The sequence below is a fragment of the Microcaecilia unicolor genome, chromosome 1 (genome assembly GCF_901765095.1).
Source record: "Microcaecilia unicolor chromosome 1, aMicUni1.1, whole genome shotgun sequence".
NCBI lineage: Eukaryota > Metazoa > Chordata > Amphibia > Gymnophiona > Siphonopidae > Microcaecilia > Microcaecilia unicolor.
This window is the reverse complement of record NC_044031.1, coordinates 768,664,681-768,690,280: the sequence shown is the minus strand read 5'-3', so window position 1 is coordinate 768,690,280 and position 25,600 is coordinate 768,664,681. Positions and strand designations below refer to the sequence as shown.

Genomic DNA, 25,600 nt, shown 5'->3' with positions numbered 1-25,600 from the left:
CGGGAGGGCATTCCAAGCATCTACTACTCTCTCCGTGAAAAAATACTTCCTGACATTTTTCTTGACTCTGCTTCTTCTCTCTTTGCTTCTTTATTCTCTTTTTCTCCCCAGCTTTTCTTCTTTTCTCTGTATTGATTTTCTTACATTTCTTTTTCAAACTGTTTTGCTGGCTGCCTGAGTGGCAGTATATATCCAACTGCCATAAACTTGAATAAACTTGAAAGTAGATTTAAGTGAGTACCTGCCGAGTCCTCAGTCCTACCTGGAGTAGCAGGACAGCCCTGTGGAGATCACTGTGTTCACTACTGCGATGGGCACATACCAGTCATGGAACACACTAGGCAGCCAGGTATCTGGGAAAGAGTAGGCGGAATACGCAATCGCAGAACCTACAAAGAAAACCAATGAGCTCTTCTTCAGAGGCCTTCACGTACAATTCTTCAGTTGTATCTACACAAGTTCTTTCTCCTGATTATTAATGCAATTATTAATGTAAATATAGAAAGTTAAATGACCAAAATTATAGTGGAAAACTGCACTGTCCCTTGGAGTCTCTGCTCCTGGACACGCTAAAATCCTCATCACTCAAAGTGAGGGCGGAATTGACCCAGGATTACTATTTCAAGTGCCTGGAGACTTCCCTTGCTTTAACACCTGGTGTCAGTTCTTCTTTAAGCAAACTTCCAGAGGTTCTGTGGGAATCAGCGGGGTGCTTCAGAGAATAGGTGAAGTCATGTGGCCTCCACTGTGGCCTGTGTCAGACCTGATCTGGAAGCTTTAGTGGACTTCATTACATCTCAGTGTCACATGGGACATGCCTTGCCACAGACTGGTTTACTACTAACAGGGCTTTTTTTGAGGGGGTACTTGGAGGTACTGAGTACCAGCACCTTTTTCATTGTCTGCTAAAATTGGCCCGTGGTCCCCAAGTTTTAATGAAAGAGCTCAGGCTCTACACACCAATTCTGCCTTGTCATAGATTCTGTGACTGGTTGGAGGGGTCCTGGCTATTGTGGGGTGGGTCCCTCAGTGATCACCCCACCCGTGAAGAGTGGTCCAGCTTTTGAGTACCGGCACCTTTTTTGCTAGAAAAAAACATACTGTTCTTTAGGATTCTAGAATCTTGCTATTCTTTGGGGTTCTATATGGAATGTTGCTACTCTTTGAAATTCCGCATGGAATCTTGTCACTCTTTAGCAGGGCTTTTTTTGAGGGGGTACTTGGGGGGTACTGATGGACCCCAAGTTTTAATGAAAGAGCTCAGGCTCTACACACCAATTCTGCCTTGTCATAGATTCTGTGACTGGTTGCAGGGGGCCTGGCTATTGTGGGGTGGCTCCTTAGTGATCACCCCACCCCTGAAGGATAGCCTGGCATTTCAGTACCAGCACCTTTTTCACTAGAAAAAATGCACTGACTACTAATGACAAGGGCATGAGACTAGAGTATCTAACAACGATGGTCAGTGTTTACATGTTTGTTTTATGCTGATTCCTGCATGGTTTATGTAATCTTTAGGTTGAACGTTGCGTGTGACCTACTCCCTCCAGACTCACTGACACCTTCCTGGCTTAATACCCTAGACCAAGGTGTAAGTTTTGACTTCATTAGTCATCTTTCTAGAACCCTGGTCCTTACAAGTTGTGCCCCTCCCTTTCAGGTTAAATTCTCCCTCTTCAACCACTTCACTGCTTTTACTCCCTCTGGAGTCCTGTAATTTGTATTCCCTTTTTACTAATTATTCAACCATCCATTTACTCAGTTATCAACCAAAACATTACACTTGCATTGAACTAAAATCAGTGCAGCAGTCTTGGTTTCAACTATCAGGGAATCCTTACTTGTAACAGAGTTATTATCTTCAAACCTTTTACAATAACTTGAGAAAAGCAAATTTTCTATTGAGTAAATGGCAGAAGGACTTGTTTCATCTCAGTTATGTAAGAAAAATCCCTTGAGTTGGTTGGATTTGTTTCTATGAGATCTGACAATATCACAGGAATAAGAAATTGAGCTACAGCTCAGCTGCCAATCGTGAGCAGCACAAGTTCTGCATAACATTGAACTCCAACTTCTGGATTTCAATTTCCTACCTAAAATCCTAAAGCTAGCCTCCAGAATTCCTCTTCTGTACCTTCCTGGGTCACTAGTTCCCACAATAACGGGCCTTTCCCCGATGATCTCTAGGACCCTACCCAGGTGATACATCAGCTCAGCTATGTTTTGAACCAGGCAGGCAAGATTTCAAGCAATTCTGATGTTCACCAGCTGGCAGCCAAGAAGTGGAGGAGTGGCCTAGTGGTTAGGGTGGTGGACTTTGGTCCTGGGGAACTGAGGAACTGAGTTCGATTCCCACGTCAGGCACAGGCAGCTCCTTGTGATTCTGGGCAAGTCACTTAACCCTCCATTGCCCCAGGTACAAATAAGTACCTGTATACAATATGTAAGCCGCATTGAGCCTGCCATGAGTGGGAAAGCGCAGGGTACAAATGTATAAAATAGATACTATTGGAGATTCTACATGGAATGTTGCTATTCCACTAGCAACATTCCATGTAGAAGGCTGCGCAGGCTTCTGTTTCTGTGAGTCTGACGTCCTGCACGTAAGTGATCTGCAAGGGCCGACTTCTACATGGAATGTTGCTAGTGGAATAGCAATATTCCATGTAGAAACTCAAATAGTAGCAACAGTGGAGGAGTGGCCTAGTGGTTAGGGTGGTGGACTTTGGTCCTGAGGAACTGAGTTCGATTCCCACTTCAGGCACAGGCAGCTCCTTGTGACTCTCGGCAAGTCACTTAACCCTCCATTGCCCCATGTAAGCCACATTGAGCCTGCCATGAGTGGGAAAGCGTGGGGTACAAATGTAGCTAAAATAAATAAAAAAATATTTACATTATAATGGCAGTGTGAACAGTTTCACAAGGTACAAACTGATGGGACTTTACCTAAACAGCCTCCAAAGAATATAAAAAGTCACCCAACGCAGACTGTTCCGCTGGCCACTGAGGGCTGTGTTGTGGATTTGATATTGAATGTGCCCTCACATGTTACATGTATGTAGTGATACAATTCCATAGGGAAGGCAAGTGTGAGAGCATCCCACTGCTGACACCACAGCAGGGAACGGCTACAACTATGGAAACATCATCAAAGTACCTTCAAAAGTCAAAGCAAGAAAAGCGAGTTTGCTTTATCTCTTGGAAGGAGTGGATTGTGCATTACTGTTCATAAACACTCCAGGAATGCACTAATCATGCATTTTGATCTTTCTGTACATGAACATAGGCACGGATGAGCCTCTTACCCAGACTGTACAAGCTGAGGGCTCCATAATCGAAGAAGAAGCAAATATGCCGGGCTTTGGTGGACATGACACTGAAGGTGTGAGCACAGCTGGACGTGAAAGGGTAAATGCAACAGGAAACCAGGAAGACCACCAGTGGCCATGTGTAGCTGTCACTCCAGACATCCAAGACCCACAGCGAGGCTAGCAGCTTCCACAGGAAGTACCTAAAACACACAATTCATTCCAGCACTTCAGAGAAGTACGACTCTCTCTAGGTAGCTATGCACTAATCAGACGAGTCTGTTATGGCAGCAGGGTTCCCTATTTGTTTACTTATTTATTCATTTAAAACGCAAACTTTATAATCACATCTTTTCCATCAGTTAAAATTGCTTTGAAAGTCCATTTCTTTAGCAAGGCTTTCGGAAATGCTTCGGTGCATTTAGTCGCTGAGGTCTGATGCAACTATACACAATGATATGTTTTTCTTGTATGCATAGTTTTTACTTTCTATTCATACTTGGCATTCTTTTCTTTATTTTATCTTTATATATTTTGTAAACTTCCTTAATCACAAAAGAGAGGGTAATACAGCATAGAAGCATTGCCCCATGTAAGCCGCATTGAGCCTGCCATGAGTGGGAAAGTGCGGGGTACAAATGTAACTAAAATAAATAAAATATAAACAAGAAAAAGCAACACTGGGCCTTCAAGAAAGAGACAATGGCAGTCCTTTATTGTGAAAAAGACCCAACACGGGCCGTGTTTCAGGGGTCAAAGTGTGTCTTCACACAGTTTTCACACAGACAGCGTCTGGTAGGATTGAACAAACGCTCAGTGGTGGCTGGCAATTTACTCAGACATTCCTGCTCATATATTGTGAAGACACACTTTGACCCCTGAGGCAGGCGCTTGTGCACCGAAACACGGCCCGTGTCGGGTCTTTTTCACAATAAAGGACTGCCATTGTCTCTTTCTTGAAGGCCCAGTGTTGCTTTTTCGTGTAAACTGCCTTAACCCATTTTTTGGATTAGATGGCACTAATGTTGTATCAGGGGCTGAGTCAGGGGGCAGGGCTCAGTCCTGGCTGGAGTTAAATGCCCTGAGTCAGGAAGGGGGGGGGGGGGGGAGATGCTCAAAGCAAACCGGGCTTGCAACATTTCATTTACACTGGTTTTAGCCAGTCTAAATTAAACATTATTGTGTGGTCAATGCACAGCAGCTTTTGAGGCAACTATTATGGTGCATGTAAGTAGCCACTGAAAGTCCTATGGAAGGGGAGGGCTCAGTAAAGTCAACAGAGTCCCTGGATAGAATCAGAAAATAAATGTTCAGCTGACTGCATCGTTAAAAAGATAAGTTTTAAGATCAACCCTAAACGTTGTTAGTGATGCTTGTAATCTTAGGGAGCCTGGAAGAGCATTCCAGCGTTGTGGTCCCTGAACTGAGAAAGAAGAGTGCCCAATGTGTTCATGAATAATAACGTGATAGGAAGGGAGGATTAACTGTAGGGGATAAGATCACTAGAGAGATATGATGGCTCTCCAGTAGCTAGGATCTTCTGAACTAAAATTACATAAGTACATAAGTAATGCCACACTGGGAAAAGACCAAGGGTCCATCGAGCCCAGCATCCTGTCCACGACAGCGGCCAATCCAGGCCAAGGGCACCTGGCGAGCTTCCCAAACGTACAAACATTCTATACATGTTATTCCTGGAATTGTGGATTTTTCCCAAGTCCATTTAGTAGCAGTTTATGGACTTGTCCTTTAGGAAATCATCTAACCCCTTTTTAAACTCTGCCAAGCTAACCGCCTTCACGTTATAAGCTATATGGTGATTGATTGGTAGCCAATGAGCAGTTTTGAGGTGCAGTATAACATGATCATATTTCCTCCTGATAGCGATCAAGTGGATTGCAGTGTTCTGAATGAGTTGTAACTATCTAAGCTCTTTAACACGAATTCCACGGTATAGCGAATTACAGTAATCAAGTTGTGAGATTACTAATGAATGGACCAAAGTATTAAGAGCTGAGGAAGAGACCAAGGGCTGGATGGATCAAGTCGAAGCTTGTAAAAACAGCTTCTGATGACTCGGGATATCTGAGAATTAAAGGAAAGATTGGAGTCGAGCAAGACGCCCAGAATCCATATTGTATCGGCTAGTGGTACAGGAATGTTGGAAAGGAGGACACACAAAGTTGCTGAAGTAGTTACTTTATTAGGAAAAAAAATCTGGATTTAGTGGGATTACGAATCAAGTTATGTTCTCTGAGCCAGTCAGTAATTTTAATAAACTTATGATTAAAAGTACTGATCTCATTGATATCAAATGTGTTTAATGAGTAAAGTATTTGGATATCGTCTCCGTAAACAAATGTCTTCAGTTCCATGGTTTGGGCTAGAGTAAAAAAGGGACCGAGAAAATGTTGGAAAGGGTTGGTGAGAATATGGATCCCTGAGGGACACCAGAATGTAGTGGAAATGGGTTAGAGGAATTATCATGAAATGCAACTGTATATTGGTAAGATATGAGGTAAACCAGTCAAGTACTGTGCCAGAAAGACCAATGCTACTTAAACGCTGTACTAGGAGTGTCACAAAAGTCAGGAGTAGTGAGCACTTGGGCTACTGCCAGTGACCGGCAGCAGTAGAGAAACCACCCAAACAAGGATTGAGGCTGAAAACAGACAGGACTGATACCAGCAGGACTGTAATTGAAGCGGGAGACAAGCAGGACTGGAGCTGAAGCTCTAGGCAGGCAGGACTGGAACAACAGGACTGGAGCAAGCTGAAGGCAGGCAGGACTGGAAGAAACAGAACTAGAACTGAAGCTGAGGGCAGACAGGGCTGGAATAGCAGGAATGGAACAAGCAGGACTAGAGCTGAAGCTGAAGACTTACAGGACTGGAACAAGCAGGGTTGGGATTGAAGTTGAAGACTTCGCGCCTTCAGTCTCGCTGCACCCTGCGCCTGGAATAAACTTCCTGAGCCCCTACGTCTTGCCCCATCCTTGGCCACCTTTAAATCTAGACTGAAAGCCCACCTCTTTAACATTGCTTTTGACTCGTAACCACTCGCCTCCACCTACCCTCCTCTCTTCCTTCCCGTTCACATTAATTGATTTGATTTGCCTACTTTATTTATTTTTTGTCTATTAGATTGTAAGCTCTTTGAGCAGAGACTGTCTTTCTTCTATGTTTGTGCAGCGCTGCGTACGCCTTGTAGCGCTATAGAAATGCTAAATAGTAGTAATAGTAGTAGTAGTAAGACTGGCAGGACAGGACCAAACAGGGCTGGAAATGCAACAAACACACAGACAAAAACTCATCTGAAGATCTCTGTTACAAAGGCAAAGCCTGAAAGTTCCCAGGTGCTTTATAAAGGCATTTACTGATGATGTCACAAGTAAGAATGAGGCTTGGCAGCAGGAACACCAGGGCGAGGCTTGGCTGCAAGGCTGGAATGCTGGAACATCAGAACAGGACTCGAATGATCTCAGGAACATGACTAGGAAACAGGAAGGAAGCAGTCCACAGCAGCCACAGGGCCTGGTCACTGGAAGGAGAGATAGACCCGGGGAAAGGCCACAATTGTGATAAGGAGAGAATGATCTAATAAGTCAAAAGCTGCGGATAGATCTAAGGATAGCAAAATGACAGATTTAGCCTGATCAAAAGCACAGTAGAGGTAGGTTGTGATACCCAGTAATGCAGTCTTTGTACTGTGATGTTGCGTGAATCAAGTTTGATTTGGGTGAAGGACATGGGATTTTGAGATAAAGGCTGTCAGCTGAGAGTGAACTATGGATTCAATGATTTTGGTTATGAAAGGTTATGATTATGATTTGTTCCCATATGGGAACATTGGGCAGTAATGGGTTAAAGGAAGTCTAGGTAGCTGATTGTGATTCAGAAAGGGGAGTGGGCAATGAAGGCAAGGGGGGGGGGGGAGAATTGGCCTGCAGTGACTTGAGTAACAAAGTGATTAGCTAGATCGCTTGAGGAGGGATGATCCTTGTGGGCATTAGATGACAGTGGGGTTGTCAGGGAATTAAAACTCCTAAATAGTTCCTTCATAGAGTTAGAAGTTTGGTGAATTTGTCTAGAATGTAGTAAATTTAAAACGAATTGGAGAAAGTTTTTCTTCACTCAACGTGTAATTAAACTCTGGAACTCATTGCCAGAGAATGTGGTAAAGGCGATTAGCTTAGCGGAGTTTAAAAAAGGTTTGGACGGCTTCCTAAAGAAAAAGTCCATAGACCGTCATTAAATGGACTTCGGGAAAATCCACTATTTCTAGGATAAGCAGTATAAAATGTTTTGTACATTTTTGGGGATCTTGCCGGGTATTTGTGACCTGGATTAGCCACTGTTGGAAACAGGATGCTGGGCTCGATGGACCTTTGGTCTTTCCCAGTATGGCAATACTTATGTACTCTGTTAGAGCTGACCAATCTGGTCCTCAAAAGTCACAGATTGGTGGGGTTTTCAGGGTATCCACAGTGAACATGTATACGGTGGAGGCAGTGTATGTGAATATTTCTCATGCATATTCATTGTGAGTATCCTGAAAAGCCAGTGGTCACTAGGAATGATTTAGGAAGTCCTGGATAACAGTGCTCATAGAAATTCTGCTGTTATCCTGTTTTACTTCATTAGAAAATCACTGTGTCCTGTCCTTGCAAAGTGCCAGACCCCTTAGAGAGAAATTGCATTGGCTCCCACTGAAGGACCGAATTGCATTCAAAAATTTGCACCTTGGTTCATAAAATTATTTATGGAGATGCCCCCATCTTACATGTCAGACCTAATAGACTTGCCAGAGAGAAAAACAACAAAAGTTCATCACGTACTTTCTTGAACCTTCACTATCCCAACTGCAGAGGACTCAAATACAAATCTATACATACATTTAACTTCTCATAAACTATGGAACGAATTACCGATCATCATAAAAACAACACACGACTTGACAATCTTCTGAAAATTACTGAAGACTTACTTATTCATAAAAACGTACAAAAAGGATTCCCCATAACGATCTGACTCCTAAATTAATTCAAATACAATTATTATGGAACTTTTCTAAATTGTTTATTTTAATTACTACTACTACTACTTAACATTTCTAGAGCGCTACTAGGGTTACGCAGCACTGTACAATTTAACAAAGAGAGACAGTCCCTGCTCAAAGAGCTTACAATCTAATAGACAAGTGAACGGTCAGTCCGATAGGGGCAGTCAAATTGGGGCAGTCTGGATTTCCTGAACGGTAAGAGTTAGGTGCTGAACGCAGCATTGAAGAGGTGGGCTTTAAGCAAAGCCAAGCCAGGTCACAAGTACCTGGCAGAAACCCAAATCGTGGCAACGTTCCATGTAGAAGCCCAATGAATAGCAAGATTCCGGAATCCTAAAGAGTGACAAGATTCCATGCAGAATCTCAAAGAGTAGCAACATTCCATGTAGTACCCCAAAGAATAGCAAGATTCTGGAATCCTAAAGAGTGACAAGATTCTACTACTGCTACTACTACTACTACTTAACATTTCTAGAGCGCTACTAGGGTTACGCAGCGCTGTACAATTTAACAAAGAGAGACAGTCCCTGCTCAAAGAGCTTACAATCTAATAGACAAGTGAACGGTCAGTCCGATAGGGGCAGTCAAATTGGGGCAGTCTGGATTCACTGAACGGTAAGGGTTAGGTGCCAAACGCAGCATTGAAGAGGTGGGCTTTAAGCAAAGCCAAGCCAGGTCACAAGTACCTGGCAGAAACCCAAATCGTGGCTACGTTCCATGTAGAAGCCCAATGAATAGCAAGATTCTGGAATCCTAAAGAGTGACAAGATTCCATGCAGAATCTCAAAGAGTAGCAACATTCCATGTAGTACCCCAAAGAATAGCAAGATTCTGGAATCCTAAAGAGTGACAAGATTCTACTACTGCTACTACTACTACTACTTAACATTTCTAGAGCGCTACTAGGGTTACGCAGCGCTGTACAATTTAACAAAGAGAGACAGTCCCTGCTCAAAGAGCTTACAATCTAATAGACAAGTGAACGGTCAGTCCGATAGGGGCAGTCAAATTGGGGCAGTCTGGATTTCCTGAACGGTAAGAGTTAGGTGCTGAATGCAGCATTGAAGAGGTGGGCGTTAAGCAAAGACTTGAAGATGGGCAGAGAGGGGGCTTGGCATAAGGGCTCAGGAAGGTTGTTCCAAGCATAGGGTGAGGCGAGGCAGAATGAGCGGAGCCTGGAGTTGGCGGTGGTGGAGAAGGGTACTGAGAGGAGGGATTTATCCTGTGAACGGAGGTTACGGGCGGGAACGTAAGGGGAGATGAGGGTAGAGAGGTAGTGAGGGGCAGCAGACTGAGTGCATTTGTAGGTAAGAAGGAGAAGCTTGAATTGAATGCGGTATCTGATCGGAAGCCAGTGAAGTGACCTGAGGAGAGGGGTGATATGAGTGTATCGGTTCTGGCGGAATATGAGATGTGCAGCAGAGTTCTGAACGGATTGAAGGGGGGATAGATGGCTAAGTGGGAGGCCGGTGAGGAGTAAGTTGCAGTAGTCCAGGCGAGAGGTAATGAGAGTGTAAAGAGTGGTAAAGATTGGCTATCTCTGGCAGTGATTGGTAGTGGCAGTGGTAAGGTGTGGTTGTGCCTGGCAGTGGTACTACTACTACTACTACTTAACATTTCTAGAGCGCTACTAGGGTTACTTCCAATCCTTCATGTTATTCTTATGCATCATTATTTGTAACACTTCTGAAATTATTATTCCATTAATATTATTGATATTCTGATGCACCTTATCTATATCTATATCTATATTCTGAAATTCTTATTCTATTAATGTGAATGTCGTTGTAACATATCGTAAGCCACATTGAGCCTGCAAATAGGTGGGAAAATGTGGGATACAAATGCAGCAAATAAATAAATTACCTATACTAGGCTTGAAATTGAGTTTAGAACATCACTATGAGAACTCTTGAAGCAAAATATTATTTAATGCAGTAATTAAACAAGGAAAAATAACTTGCGAGACTGGGAGAATGGGCGTGCAAGTGGCAGATGAAGTTCAATGTTGACAAGTGCAAAGTGATGCATGTGGGTAAGAGGAACCCGAATTATAGCTACGTCTTGCAAGGTTCCGCGTTAGGAGTTACGGATCAAGAAAGGGATCTGGGTGTCGTCGTCGATGATACGCTGAAACCTTCTGCTCAGTGTGCTGCTGCGGCTAGGAAAGCGAATAGAATGTTGGGTGTTATTAGGAAGGGTATGGAGTCCAGGTGTGCGGATGTTATAATGCCGTTGTATCGCTCCATGGTGCGACCGCACCTGGAGTATTGTGTTCAGTACTGGTCTCCGTATCTCAAAAAAGATATAGTAGAATTGGAAAAGGTACAGCGAAGGGCGACGAAAATGATAGTGGGGATGGGACGACTTTCCTACGAAGAGAGGCTGAGAAGGCTAGGGCTTTTCAGCTTGGAGAAGAGACGGCTGAGGGGAGATATGATAGAAGTGTATAAAATAATGAGTGGAATGGATCGGGTGGATGTGAAGCGACTGTTCACGCTATCCAAAAATACTAGGACTAGAGGGCATGAGTTGAAGCTACAGTGTGGTAAATTTAAAACGAATCGGAGAAAATTTTTCTTCACCCAACGTGTAATTAGACTCTGGAATTCGTTGCCGGAGAACGTGGTACGGGCGGTTAGCTTGACGGAGTTTAAAAAGGGGTTAGATAGATTCCTAAAGGACAAGTCCATAGACCGCTATTAAATGGACTTGGAAAAATTCCGCATTTTTAGGTATAACTTGTCTGGAATGTTTTTACGTTTGGGGAGCGTGCCAGGTGCCCTTGACCTGGATTGGCCACTGTCGGTGACAGGATGCTGGGCTAGATGGACCTTTGGTCTTTCCCAGTATGGCACTACTTATGTACTTATGTACTAACTTACAGTTCAGATATGCTGGACAAGAGTTTTGCCTTGAAATCTGTTTTTCACCAGCTCTCTCTCCATGCAAGAGAGAAGCTGGGAGGAATTCAACAACACGCTGAGTAGAGATGCTGTTTATACTTTTACATTGGTGAAATCTTGATAGAGTCACAGTAGCTTGAAGGGATCATACCACAAAACACAGCATAGGCAGTTCACAGCAGAGATATGCTGCAGGTTAAGTCTTACAGACCCAGCGTGTACAGAGAACAAGGCAAGCCAATAAAAAGAGTCCCATAAGACACTGGGAACCGGACACGTGCTCTGAAAGAACCTATTACAGGGAACTACAGTATTACAGGGATTTGTAGTTCAAACTGGTAACTCTAAAAACAGAATATAGAATTATTTTATAGATGCACACCCATCATTTGACATGGCCAGACCTCTGGCTCTAACAGCATTGTACGGCAGAGGCCCCACCCTGTTTATGGAAGATACAGTACCAGGTTGGGAGAAAATGTGTCCATATGTTTAGGGTTTCGTTGCTCATTTGGAAAAGGCTGATGACACAGTCTGCGGCTGTACTCCATGGCTGTCGGTATCCGGTAATGATGCTTTCTTCATGGAAAACCTGTGAAGAAAAAGCTTTTAAGTCCACGTTTAGGCCACATGAGCTGGAAGGTCCTGTGTTTGACTATGAAGCACAGATAAAAGTAGAGTGTCAGCAGGGCTGGCATTGTGTGTGTGTGTGGGGGGGGGGGGGGGGGGGCAAACAGGACAGCTGCCCTGGGCCTCACAGCTCCAGGAGGTCTTGCGGTCCAGGCATCTCTTCTCCCCACCACAGTCCATCTCCTCCTCCCTTCCCGATCTTCTTTAAAAATTTATTTCCCTTCTCAGAGGTGCTCTGGCGCGGCAGCCATTCTCACAAGCTGCCTGCGGCTACCCCAATACTTTCCTCTCTGCCGCGATGGCCCCCCATGAGAGAGACAGTGAATGTGCGAGTGTGTGTGTGTGTGTGAGAGAGAGAGAGAGAGAGAGTCTGGGTGCGAGTGTGTCTGTGAGAGAGAGAGTGTGTGTGTGAGAATGAGAGTGTGTGCAAGTGCGTATGTTAGACACAGTGTGAGAGACAGAGTGTGTTTCACACAGATACAGTGTGTGCGAGAGAGAGAGTGTGTGTGAGACACAGACTCTCTGTGAGACTGAGTGTATGAGACCAAGAGAGTGTGTGAGTGACTGTGTGAACATAAAGAGTGAATGTGATACAGTGTGAGACAGTGTGAGACAGTGTGTGAGAGACAGTGTGTGAGAGTGAGAAAGACATTGACTGTGAGAGAGAGAGAGTGTGTGTGTGACAGAGATACCTCCCCCCCCCCTCTCTGTTGTCAGGTCCCCCCTCCCTCCCTCTCTCTGGTGTCAGGTCCACCCCCCTCTCTCTCTGGTGTCTGAGCGTTACTGTGCAGGATGCTGAGCTCTGGCTGTGCTTCAAGGAACTGACCAATCCTATTTAATAGAATGCATCTCCAACATTCTGAAGCAGAGAAATCTCGTGTGCTTGGTCACTTCTGCTTGTGACGAACCCGGAAGTACGTGATGTCAATTCAGGAGATGGATACAGAGAGCAGGAATGCCTCAGCCATGCAGTCAGCTTCAGAATGTTGGAGGTGCCTTTTATTATATAGGATTGCATAAGGTGTCCTGAAATTTATAACAGGATATAAACACAGCTAATGACAAATGCTCCAGTGTCTGAGACCCCCAAACAAGGAGAGCATAGTCATGAGAGGTAAGTGGGTGAGTGAAGTGGATACCCAGTGACAGCAGGGTATTGCAATAAAGTGCCCTCACACTTTGGAAAGGATTAGTTACAGGTTTAACACCTTTTCAGACTGATGTAAGCCATATTGGGCCTGCCTGTGGTGAGAAAATGTGGGATATAAATGCTATAAATAAATAAATAATTCTGTGGACACACGATGCAGAAAGAGGTTTTGTACACAAGCTAACCCTTGCCTTGATCACTAGCACACAGTGTATTTAAAAGCATGGTAATGAGGGTATTCGCTCTTCTGAAACAATGCAGAGAAATGTGCAAAAGAATTAAAAGCTGAGCCCAAAGCCAGGGCTGTACTGCTGAGCCTGAGGAGGTGCAGAAGGGTCGAAGATTTAATGCCGGCCTTTTAACCTGTGAGCCTATGGGACTCACCAACCAATGTTTCTGGTCTCCATCAAGGCAACTGGTAAAAAAGAGAACGGGGCTGTCCACAGGTCTGAGTAGAAAGGAATTGTATCGGCACATATCTGTGCGAGTACTGGACTGTTCTTCTGCATGTTGATATGGGCATCACAAAATGCTATACGCAGATGCGCACTGTTACATTTTCTGCTCACATGTGTGCACAGCACTTGCTGCCATTATAACAGAAACGTTTTCGTTTGCATCTGCTGCTCTCCCTGATTAGTGCACAACTCTTGTGCAGACTCTATTTGCATACAATGTGTTTACTGCATCGGTTCTTAAACATTAGATGTTACGCTTGCATTAGGAATCTGTGGGTCCCTTTAACTGAGCCACAGCAAAGAGTAGCCTGCAGTAGTGTCAGCACGTTTTTTGGGCCCAGCGGTAAACAGCAGTGGGCAAGCACTGCATGCCTTTTGCCCGGGTAGAGCATGAGACGTTACCACTAAGACAATGGGTGGCGAGAAAGGTCTCACAGGCTTGTTTTAATTTTGCCGAATGTCCATTGTCTTAGCGGTAGGGTCTGACGCGCATACAGCGCGTGCCCACTGCTGTTTACCAGGTGGTAATGCTGAATTGGTGTGTGCTGGACACACACAGGCCCTGACGCACTTTTGTAAAAGGGTCCCTGAGTGCACTAAGCCATCTGCACTTGGCTGTAATGCAGGGCTGTCCAACTTTAGTCAAGGGCTGCGATGTAAACAAGTTTTCAGGATTGCCCCAATGAATATGCATGAGATCTATCTGCATGCACTACCTCCACTGTATTTATTGCCTTTTTGAAGGAATTCACTCAAGGCGGTGTACAGCAAGAACAGATCGAACATGAGCAATAGGCAATTTCAGCAGTAAAAATAGCATGGAATGTTGCCAGGATTTGGGTTTCTCCAGGTACGTATGACCTGGCTTAGCCACTGTTTGGAAAACAGGATGCTGGACTAGATGGACCATTGGCCTGACCCAATATGGCTACTCTTACATAGTGCAAAATGTGGCACAGTGATGTCAACACAATACGAAATAAAACATTTTCTATTCCTAGCATTCTGTTTGCTTTTTTGGCTGCTGCCGCACACTGAGGAAAAGACTTCAGCGTATTGTCTGCAATGCTGTCTAGATCTGTTCTAACACCACACTAGCAATGCAAATAGATCTCATGCTTATTCATTGGGGAAATCCTGAAAACCCGACCTGGTTGGACACCACTGCTCTAATGCAAGCTTTCTGTATCAGCCCTACAGTTTGCTAGAGTGAGTGACTCCTAGTGGCTAAGCAGTCGGCAAATGCCTCCAAGGTACTTCCAGAACAATCACCCACATGCATAAAAGGCTGGCGTGTACATACAAAATAAAGTTCAACAATTTAAAATGTGATGTTCCATGGAAGAAGGATCTGACTGAAAATAATAGCAAATAACACAAGGAATAGCAAGTCAAATGCAAAGCGATGATAATTTGAAAAGAAGATTGTGTTGGAGGCAAAAATACACAGTAAAATCTTTATTAGGCATATTAGAAGCAAGAAGTCAGTAAAACAATCTTAGACTGCTAGATGACCGAGGGGTAAAAGGGGCACTCAGGGGAGAGAAAGCCATAGTAGAAAGATTAAATTAATATTTTGCTTCGGTCTTCACCGAGGAAGATGTGGGAACGATACCAGGGCCAGAAATGGCATTCAGTACTGATGAGTCAGAGAAACTGAAACAAATCTCTGTAAAACTGGAAGATGTAATGGGGAAATATGACAAATTGAAGAGTAGCAAACCGCCTGGACTGGATGGTATGCATCCCAGAGTACTGATAGACTTGAAACATGAACTTGCAGAGCTACTGTCAGTAATATGTAATTTATTTTTCAAATCTAGCGTGGTACCAGAAGATTGGAGGGTGACCAATGTAACACCAGTTCTTAAAATGGGCTCCAGAGGTGATCCGGGAAATTATAGACCAGTGAGGCTGATGTCGGTGCCGGGCAAAATGATAGAGACTATTGTAAAGAACAAAGTTACAGAGCACATACATAACTACTACTACTACTACTACTTAACATTTCTAGAGCGCTACTAGGGTTACGCAGCACTGTACAAATTAACGAATAAGGATGGTCCCTGCTCAGAAGAGCTTACAATCTAAAGGACGAAATGTCAAGTTGGGGTAGTTGAGATTTCCTGAGAAGAGGTGTAGTGATTAGGTGCCGAAGGCGACATTGAAGAGGTGGGCTTTGAGCAATGATTTGAAGATGGGTAGGGAGGGGGCCCGGCGTATGGGCTCAGGGAGTTTGTTCCAAGCATGGGGTGAGGTCACTTAACCCTCCATTGCCCCATGTAAGCAGGTTTGAGCCTGCCATGAGTGGGAAAGCACAGGGTACAAATGTAACAAAAATAAAATAGATACTATTGGAGATTCTACATGGAATGTTGCTACTGTTGGAGATTCTACATGGAATGTTGCTATTCCACTAGCAACATTCCATGTAGAAGGCTGCGCAGGCTTCTGTTTCTGTGAGCCTGACGTCCTGCACGTCAAACTCACAGAAGCAGAAGCCTGCGCGGCCACATTGGTGATCTGCAAGGGCAGACTTCTACATGGAATGTTGCCAATGGAATAGTAGAATCTCAAATAAAATAAATACTCCCAACACCCAGGCCTCCTGAACTACCTTCAAGATCAGACCATCAGATATGGCAACCACATTAGGGATCTCAGTTGCTAAACATTTGTGCCCTGCGCTTTCCCACTCATGGCAGGCTCAATGTGGCTTACATGGGACAATGGAGGTTTAAGTGACTTGCCCAGAGTCACAAGGAGCTGCCTGTGCCTGAAGTGGGAATCGAACTCAGTTCCCAGGACCAATGTCCACCACCCTAACCACTAGGCCACTCCTCCACTGTTGCTACTATTTGAGATTCTACATGGAATGTTGCTATTCCACTAGAAGTCGGCCCTTGCAGATCACCAATGTGGCCGCGCAGGCTTCTGCTTCTGTGAGTCTGACGTCCTGCACGTACGTCAGACTCACAGAAACAGAAGCCTGCGCAGCCTTCTACATGGAATGTTGCTAGTGGAATAGCAACATTCCATGTAGAATCTCCAATAGTAGCAACATTCCATGTAGAATCTCCAATAGTATCTATTTTATTTTTGTTACATTTGTACCCTGCGCTTTCCCACTCATGGCAGGCTCAATGTGGCTTACATGGGACAATGGAGGGTTAAGTGACTTGCCCAGAGTCACAAGGAGCTGCCTGTGCCTGAAGTGGGAATCGAACTCAGTTCCTCAGGACCAAAGTCCACCACCCTAACCACTAGGCCACTCCTCCACTGTTGCTACTATTTGAGATTCTACATGGAATGTTGCTATTCCACTAGTAACATTCCATGTAGAAGTCGGCCCTTGCAGATCACCAATTAATTATGTGGCTAAAAAAGTGTTTTTCAAATTGAGCAAGCTTAGATCAATATGCTCCAGTTTTTTGGAAAAGGATTTCGCTTTAGTGGTGTAAGCTATGATCTTTTCTGATCTGGACTATTGCAATTCTGTCTATTTTAGTTTGCCGCAGAAGTTGCTGCCTAAATAACAAATACCTCAAAATACTGCTGTAAGGTTGATATTTTGCCGTACTGGATATGATAGTGTTCCCCCCCCCCCCTCTGCCGCAATAGTGTCATTGGCTTCCTCTACGAGCCAGAGTATCGTTTAAGGTTCTGTGTTTTGTTCATAAAGTGATATACGGTTTTGCTCCTCTTCCTTTATCTTTACAACTGAAATATTCTTCTTCTATAGAAAATGTACGTCGTTTCAGAGACAGATGCATATTGTTTTTTCCTTCTCCTATTGGGTTGAAATAAAGTAGGCATTGGAGGTCATCTTTTTCTGTTGGCTCTGTCTCTATTTTGATTTACCCTTGGAATTTAGGCTGGAAAGTTCCTACTATTCCTTTAGGAAAAAGACAATTACATACTTCTTTTGAAAAATATTATGTTTTAAAATTTATTATTTTTACTATGGATTATTTCTTTGTTTAGTTTTATTTGAAATATTTTATTTTTTTTCTTGATTCTATGTAAAGATGTAATAAAAATGCCATCTTGGAAGCACAGACCAGATGCATTCCACGTATTTACAAAGGTGGAAAGAAGAGAAAACAACAGCCAGAATGGTTAAAAGGTGAAGTGAAAGAGGCTATTATAGCCAAAAGAATGTCCTTCAAAGAATGGAAAAAGGACCAAAATGAAGAAAATAAGAAGCAACATAAGCACTGCTAATCAGATGCATTGATAAAAAAAAAAGGCTAAAAGAGAATATGAAGAAAAACTTGCCGCAGAGGCTAAAACTCACACTAACAATTTTTTCAGGTACATCAGAAGCAGAAAGCCTGTGAGGGAATCCGTGGGACCATTAGAATCCAAAGGAGTAAAAGGGGCACTCAGGGAGGACAAGGCCATAGTGGAGAAACTGAATGAATTCTTTGCTTCGGTCTTCACAGGAGAAGATGTAAGCGATCTATCTGTACTGGAAATAGTTTTCAAGGATGATGATGCGAGGAAATGAAAGAAATCTCAGTGAATCCGGAATATGTACTGAGCCAAATCAACCAATTAAAGAGTAGTAAATCACCTGGACCAGATGGCATACATCCAAGAGTACTCAAAGAACTCAAGCATGAGATTGCTGATCTGCTAATAGTAATATGTAACCAGTCATTAAAATTGTCTGAAGATTGGAGGGTGGCCAATGTAACACCGATTTTTTTAAAAGGTTCTGGGGTGAGCCAGGAAATTACAGACTGGTAAACCTGACGTCAGTGCTGGGTAAAATAGTGGAAACTATTATAAAGAATAAAATTACGGAACAGATATATAAACATGGTTTAACGGGCAGAGTCATCATGGGTTCAGCCGAGGGAAGTCTTGCCTCACCAGTTTGCTTCACTTCTTTAAAGGTGTGAATAAACATGTGTAAAAAGGTGAGCCGGTTGATGTAGTGTATCTGGATTTTTAGAAAGCTTTTGACAAAGTTCCTCATGAGAGACTTCTGAGAAAATTAACAAGTCATGGGATAGGCGGCAATGTTAGAGGGCAGGATATCTTTCTACCCTCATCTCCCCTTACGTTCCCGCCCGTAACCTCTGTTCACAGGATAAATCCCTCCTCTCAGTACCCTTCTCCACCACCGCCAACTCCAGGCTCCGCTCATTCTGCCTCGCCTCACACTATGCTTGGAACAACCTTCCTGAGCCCTTATGCCAAGCCCCCTCCCTGCCCATCTTCAAGTCTTTACTTAAAACCCACCTCTTCAATGCTGCGCTCGGCACCTAACTCTTACCGTTCAGTGAATCCAGACTGCCCCAATTTGACTGCCCCTATCGGACCGACCGTTCACTTGTCTATTAGATTGTAAGCTCTTTGAGCAGGGACTGTCTCTTTTTGTTAAATTGTACAGCGCTGCGTAACCCTAGTAGCGCTTTAGAAATGTTAAGTAGTAGTAGTAGTAGTAATTTCTGTCAATGGAGGAGGGTGAACAGTGGAGTGCCGCAGGGATCAGTATGGTGACCGATGCTATTTAACATATTTATAAATGATAAGGAAATCAGAATGACGAGTGAGGTGATTAAATTTGCGGATGACACAAAACTATTCAAGGTTGTTACAACACATGCGGAGTGTGAAAAATTGCAGGAAGACCTTAGGAAATTGGAAGACTGGGCATCCAAATGGCAGATGAAATGTAATGTGGACAAATGCAAAGTGATGCACATTGGAAATAATAATACGAATCATAGTTACCTGAGCATTGCAGATAATATGCTGTGGCAGCCAAAGAAGCAAACAGGATGCTAGGAATTATTAGGAAGGGGATGGTGAATAAGAATGAAAATACTGTAATGCCATTGTATTGCCAGCCTGCTGTGTCTGCTTCTCCGGATCTCCGGATCCCCCTTAGCCTCCAAGGGGGGCCCGATACCGGAGTTTTCTCTCTCCTGCTCCTGTCGGGACGCGATCAGTAGCAGAAGAGAGAGAGAGAGACCTTGGCACCAAGCCCCCCTTGGAGGCCCAGGCCTGGGGCATTTTGCCCCCCTGCTCCCCCCCCCCTCAGCTGCCCTGGAGTGCTTTCTGGGAACTGTGGGACTCCTGGGACGTTGGCCCCAGTGTACTAGAAATCACCTGGGAATAACGTGTGGGTGGAAGACTCGGGTGGAGGGTTGGCCAGTTTAGAGCTCGTGCCCAGTTCCCTCTAGTCATAATGTTCCTTGAAATGACCCCGACCTGGAGCCCTTTTACTAAGCAGTGCTAAAAAGTGGCCAGGCTATGCACAGTGCGGGTCTTTCCCACGTGCTGAGGCCACATTTAGCGCAGAGGTAAAATGGCCCCATTCCCCAGTTTTCCTATTAATGGTCACATGCTAATTTCCCCAATAGCACAAGGCGAATAGCGCGTGAGTCTTTACCTCAAAAGACACCTACTCTCTGCCCCAGACACACCCCAATGCTGAAAAGAAATTCCATTTTTTAGTGCGTGGGTAGCACATGTCGATCCTCAAACTATTGTGGGATGCCTTTGTGCACCCCACGGTAGTGCTTTTTAACCTGCGACAGTGGCGTAGCTACGTGGGGCCAGGGGGGCCTGGACCCCCTTGCCGACGACCCTCTCGACCCCCCCTCCCGCTGTCGCCGTGGGCTACCTTTGCTGGTGGGGGACCCCAATCCCCGCCAGCCGAGGAGGTCCTCTTCTTCCCGCAAAGGCTTCGTTCTGTTTCTGACGTCGGATGTCGGACTCACAGAAACAGAACAAAGCCTTGCAGATCAGCCAGCGAGGTCCTCTTTTTCTGGCGCAAGGCTTTGTTCTCTTTCTGTGAGTCTGATGTCAGAGTGCAGGACGTCAGAAACAGAATGAACCCTTCGCGGAAAGAAGAGGACCTCCTCGGCTGGCGGGGATTGGGATCCCCCGCCAGCAAAGGTAGGCAACGGCGGGGGAGGGTTGGCGGCAGGAGGGGGGGGTCGAGAGGGTCGTCGGCAGGGGTCGTCAAAGTTGGCAGCAGCGGGGGTCGGCAATGGCGGGGGGGTCGTCGTCAGTGGGGGGGGGGTTGATAATGGCTGGGGGGCTAAAATGTGCCCCCTCACTTCGGGCTCCAGACCCCCTTCCCGCTGAAGTCTGTCTACACCCCTGACTGCGGTAGTGCATTGCATTAATGCTTTCCGCATCTTAGCAAAAGGCAGTGGCGTTCCTAGGGGGGCTGGCACCCGGGGCAAATCACCAATGCGCCCCCCCCCGGGTGCAGCGCCCCCCCCTCCTGATGCAGTGCAGACCCCCCCGGCGAAAGGTCACCCCCGCGAAGGAACCCCCCCCCCACCGGGTGCACACTGCCGGGGGGGGGGTGCCGTGCACGCCTGCCCTCCGTTGTTCCATGCTTCTTCTCTGCCCCGGAACAGGAAGTAACCTGTTCCGGGGCAGAGAAGAAGCATGGAACAACGGAGGACAGGTGCGCGCGGCACCCCGCCCAGCAGCGAGCACCCGGGGCAGACCGCACTCACCGCCCCCCCCCCCCAGGAATGCCACTGGCAAAAGGACCCCAAAGAGTCGGGCCTGGAAGTCAGTCAGCAAAATCACGAACAGCGCAAAAGAATCCCACATGCAACTTATTCAAAAGAAGATTCCTGGTCCTTTTATGAAGCTGCGGCAAAACGGGGCCTGCGCTGGCACTGGCCACAGTCGGTAAAAAAACAGATTTCCCTTTTCTTAAAGAAATGGCTATGTGGCAAGTGAACCAATTGCCGTGAGGCCATTTCGGGGGGGGGGGGGGGGGGGGAGCAGTTACCGCCACCCATTGAGGTGGCGATAAGGGGTCCTGCACTAATCCGGTGGTAACCAGGCAGCACACGGCACTGCCTGATTACCGCCAGGTACACACCGACACTACAAAAATTGAAATATTTTTGCAGCGCCAGAAATGGCACATGCTGAGGAAGGGAACTGCCGCCAGGCCTGCTACAGTAGTCTGGCGATACTTGCCTTTTAGTGAATGGTAAGTCTGCGTTGAGCTTATCGCCACTTCGTAAAAGGGAACCTCAGAGACTGAATACAGAAGTTCCAAACAGCAAGGATGAGCTTCCTGCACTTAAAAGTGAGATTTGCTTCCTTAGCGTCCCACATCATAAAAGTTCCTCCATGGTCGGTATGATGGAGCTTCAGGGTGAATCTACTGTTCAAATATACATTTTTCCCTACAAAAGGCCACCTAGCCTGCTCTAGCCAATATTTCAACGGTACCTGAAATTGGAATGCTAAGCAAGCTACTTACACAGCCAATAACCACCTCACAGAAAACCCCTATTTTGGGGCAGGTCCATAAAGCATGAAACAACAAACTCTCACTTACCCTACACGTAACACAGACCGGAGAATCACGCTGTCACTTGAGAGAAGAGGCTGTGTGAAGTATCCTGTAGTGACACTTGTGAAAATCAGTGTTGTGGGTCACCAGGGGAATCTGTTTAACCAATTTCATCAAATTAAGTAGCCCTGGTCAACTTCTCTGTCCCAAGCTTGCTGCAACTTATCACAATTTTTCAAAATACCTAAATCTTGGAAAGATGTATGCAAACCAGAAATACTCAATTTACTGTCTGGATTTGTTGAAAAGAACTTTTAGTTTATGTCCTATGGGATGTTGTAAATTATTAAAACCAAGCGATCTTACATAGTAGGACAGTTGACAATACAGAAATTTAACTCCCCTACAAGTCTGCAAATGTTGCGGAAGATTGTGGATCTTTTAAAATCATAAACCCTCAGTGTAGTCTTCTTGATTTCACTGTTACACAGTTCTTTAAACCTTTTACCGGTCATATCTCCCTGTCTCCCCCAACCTGAAAGCTCCAAGGAATAGAATTGATCTCTTATGTGGGTCAGAACGGTGCTGTGCAAGACCAAAGGCCCATCAAGCCCAGCATCCTGTTTCCAACAGTGGCCAATCCAGGTCACAAATACTTGGGAAGATCCCAAAAAAGTACAAAACATTTCATACTGCTTACCCCAGAAATAGTGGATTTTCCCCAAGTCCATTTAATAATGGTCTATGGACTTTTCCTTTAGGAAGCTGTCCAAACCTTTTTTAAACTCCGCTAAGCTAACCGCCTTTACCATATTCTCTGGCAACAAATTCCAGAGTTTAATTACACGTTGAGTGAAGAAAAAGTTTCTCTGATTTGTTTTAAATTTACTACATTGTAGCTTCATCGCATGCCCCCTAGTCCAAGTATTTTTGGAAAGCGTGAACAGACACTTCACATCTACCCGTTCAACTCCACTCATTATTTTATAAACCTCTATCATATCTCCCCTCAGCCACCTTTTCTCCAAGCTGAAAAGCCCTAGCCGCTTTAGCCTTTCCTCATAGTCATCCCCTTTATCATTTTCGTCACCCCTCTCTGCACCTTTTCTAATTCCACTATATCTTTTTTGAGATGCGGCGACCAGAATTGAACACAATATTCGAGGTGCGATCGCACCATGGAGCGATACAAAGGCATTATAACATCCTCATTTTTGTTTTCCATTCCTTTCCTAGAGAAATGTGAAATGAGAAGCAGCAGTAGTAGATTGAAGATCAGGGGTCTCTGATGAGAAAGAAACAGTGCCTGACAGCTCCCTGATGAGAACTTGCCAGCAGCAGGAGAGAAGAGAATGAACAGCAGAATAGACTTCTTGAGTATCTTCTTTCTTCTTAATGAGCTATCAGAGCCTTTTCCTCCTGGCAAGTTACAAAACAGGAAAGAGGCAGAACCAAGAAACTATCAAAGACAGTAGAAATAAGGTCATCTTTTTATTCCATATTATATAAAACAAAAAGAAATAAACTTACTTTGGAAAAAGAAGAATCAAGAACAAGACAAGAAAGATGAAAACAAGCCAAAAGTTTCTGACCATCCACTTTTGTCCCAAGAAACACTTACTTTTGGCACCTGTGTGATATGGAGCAGCCGGGGCAGCTTCCAGCTCAGCATTGTGTGGGACAGCAGGGGCCAGTGACTGTGACTCTCAGAGGTCACCTCTCTAGCTCCAGCTCCCAGTCTTTCCAGTAGTGAGCTTTTCCTGCATTCACCAGCAGTGATTTGCAGGTGAAACACATTTGCATTAGTTACCTCTGGCCAAATTCCCTGCTGCCACCTACCCTCTCCCTTCCCCTACTAGTTTCACCGCCTCTGAGCCAGAATAGCCTGGTCTCTCCCAGCACCTCCCCAGTCTGGCTCTCCACCTTCTGCTGGCACAGGCCCAAGACTTGCCTGTGGCTTGCAGCAAAAGCAGAAATACACAGCAGGTTACTATAGCAATGGCAAGGAGTATGGGATGGGCAGGGACCAGGTAACTTCACCTAGGCATTGGTTCATGTATTGAAGCCATGTTATGGGAGAACCTGGAGCTTGAGGGAGGGGGGGGGGGGGAAGATTTCATTTATCAAGACGACATTCTCTCAAGACAGAGTGAAAAATATGTCCAAGAAAGTGGCTCCAGCTCTGGTTGGAGACCTCTCAGTTACTTGTGCTCAAAATTTGGTCAGCTTATTTCTCATGAGAGCAGAGTCGTAGGTTTACCTACAAACATTCCTCCTGTGCCTCACCCACAACAGACCTGATGTTTACTTCCCAAATACGGAGCCCACGGCACGTGCAGAGGAAGTTGATAATTGGGTGATTCTCTTCTAGTCTAAGGAAAGGAGATGCACTCAGGCAGGTGCACTGTGCATGTGTACATAAGAATAGCCATACCGGGTCAGACCAATGGTCCATCTAGCCCAGTATCCTGCTTCCAACAGTGGCCAAGCAAGGTCACAAGTACCTGACAGAAACCCAAATAGTAGGAAGATTGGATGCTACCAATCCCAGGGCAAGCAGTGGCTTCCCCCATGTCCATCTCAATAACAGACTATGGACTTTTCCTCCAGGAACTTGTCCAAACCTTTTTTACACGGAGATATGTACGTAACTACATAAGTGTTGCCATACTGGGACAGACTGAAGGTCCTTCAAGCCCAGTATCCTGCTTCCAACAGTGGCCAAGCAAGGTCACAAGTACCTGACAGAAACCCAAATAGTAGGAAGATTGGATGCTACCAATCCCAGGGCAAGCAGTGGCTTCCCCCATGTCCATCTCAATAACAGACTATGGACTTTTCCTCCAGGAACTTGTCCAAACCTTTTTTACACGGAGATATGTACGTAACTACATAAGTGTTGCCATACTGGGACAGACTGAAGGTCCTTCAAGCCCAGTATCCTGCTTCCAACAGTGGCCAAGCAAGGTCACAAGTACCTGACAGAAACCCAAATAGTAGGAAGATTGGATGCTACCAATCCCAGGGCAAGCAGTGGCTTCCCCCATGTCCATCTCAATAACAGACTATGGACTTTTCCTCCAGGAACTTGTCCAAACCTTTTTTACACGGAGATATGTACGTAACTACATAAGTGTTGCCATACTGGGACAGACTGAAGGTCCTTCAAGCCCAGTATCCTGCTTCCAACAGTGGCCAAGCAAGGTCACAAGTACCTGACAGAAACCCAAATAGTAGGAAGATTGGATGCTACCAATCCCAGGGCAAGCAGTGGCTTCCCCCATGTCCATCTCAATAACAGACTATGGACTTTTCCTCCAGGAACTTGTCCAAACCTTTTTTACACGGAGATATGTACGTAACTACATAAGTGTTGCCATACTGGGACAGACTGAAGGTCCTTCAAGCCCAGTATCCTGCTTCCAACAGTGGCCAAGCAAGGTCACAAGTACCTGACAGAAACCCAAATAGTAGGAAGATTGGATGCTACCAATCCCAGGGCAAGCAGTGGCTTCCCCCATGTCCATCTCAATAACAGACTATGGACTTTTCCTCCAGAAACTTGTCCAAACCTTTTTTACACGGAGATATGTACGTAACTACATAAGTGTTGCCATACTGGGACAGACTGAAGGTCCTTCAAGCCCAGTATCCTGCTTCCAACAGTGGCCAAGCAAGGTCACAAGTACCTGACAGAAACCCAAATAGTAGGAAGATTGGATGCTACCAATCCCAGGGCAAGCAGTGGCTTCCCCCATGTCCATCTCAATAACAGACTATGGACTTTTCCTCCAGGA

At 45.2% G+C, this 25,600-nt stretch overlaps 1 protein-coding gene across 1 annotated transcript; it reads right to left on the bottom strand.

The window, feature by feature from the left end:
* Positions 1-247: 247 nt before the first annotated feature.
* Positions 248-23,644, bottom strand: PAQR5 (progestin and adipoQ receptor family member 5). The gene is made up of 4 exons (XM_030190471.1): positions 23,425-23,644; positions 11,740-11,867; positions 3,306-3,511; positions 248-389 (listed from the first exon to the last, which is right to left on the bottom strand). The coding sequence occupies exons 1-4, from the start codon at positions 23,473-23,475 to the stop codon at positions 259-261; spliced, it is 516 nt and encodes a 171-aa protein (XP_030046331.1). The 5' UTR covers positions 23,476-23,644; the 3' UTR covers positions 248-258.
* Positions 23,645-25,600: the final 1,956 nt, after the last annotated feature.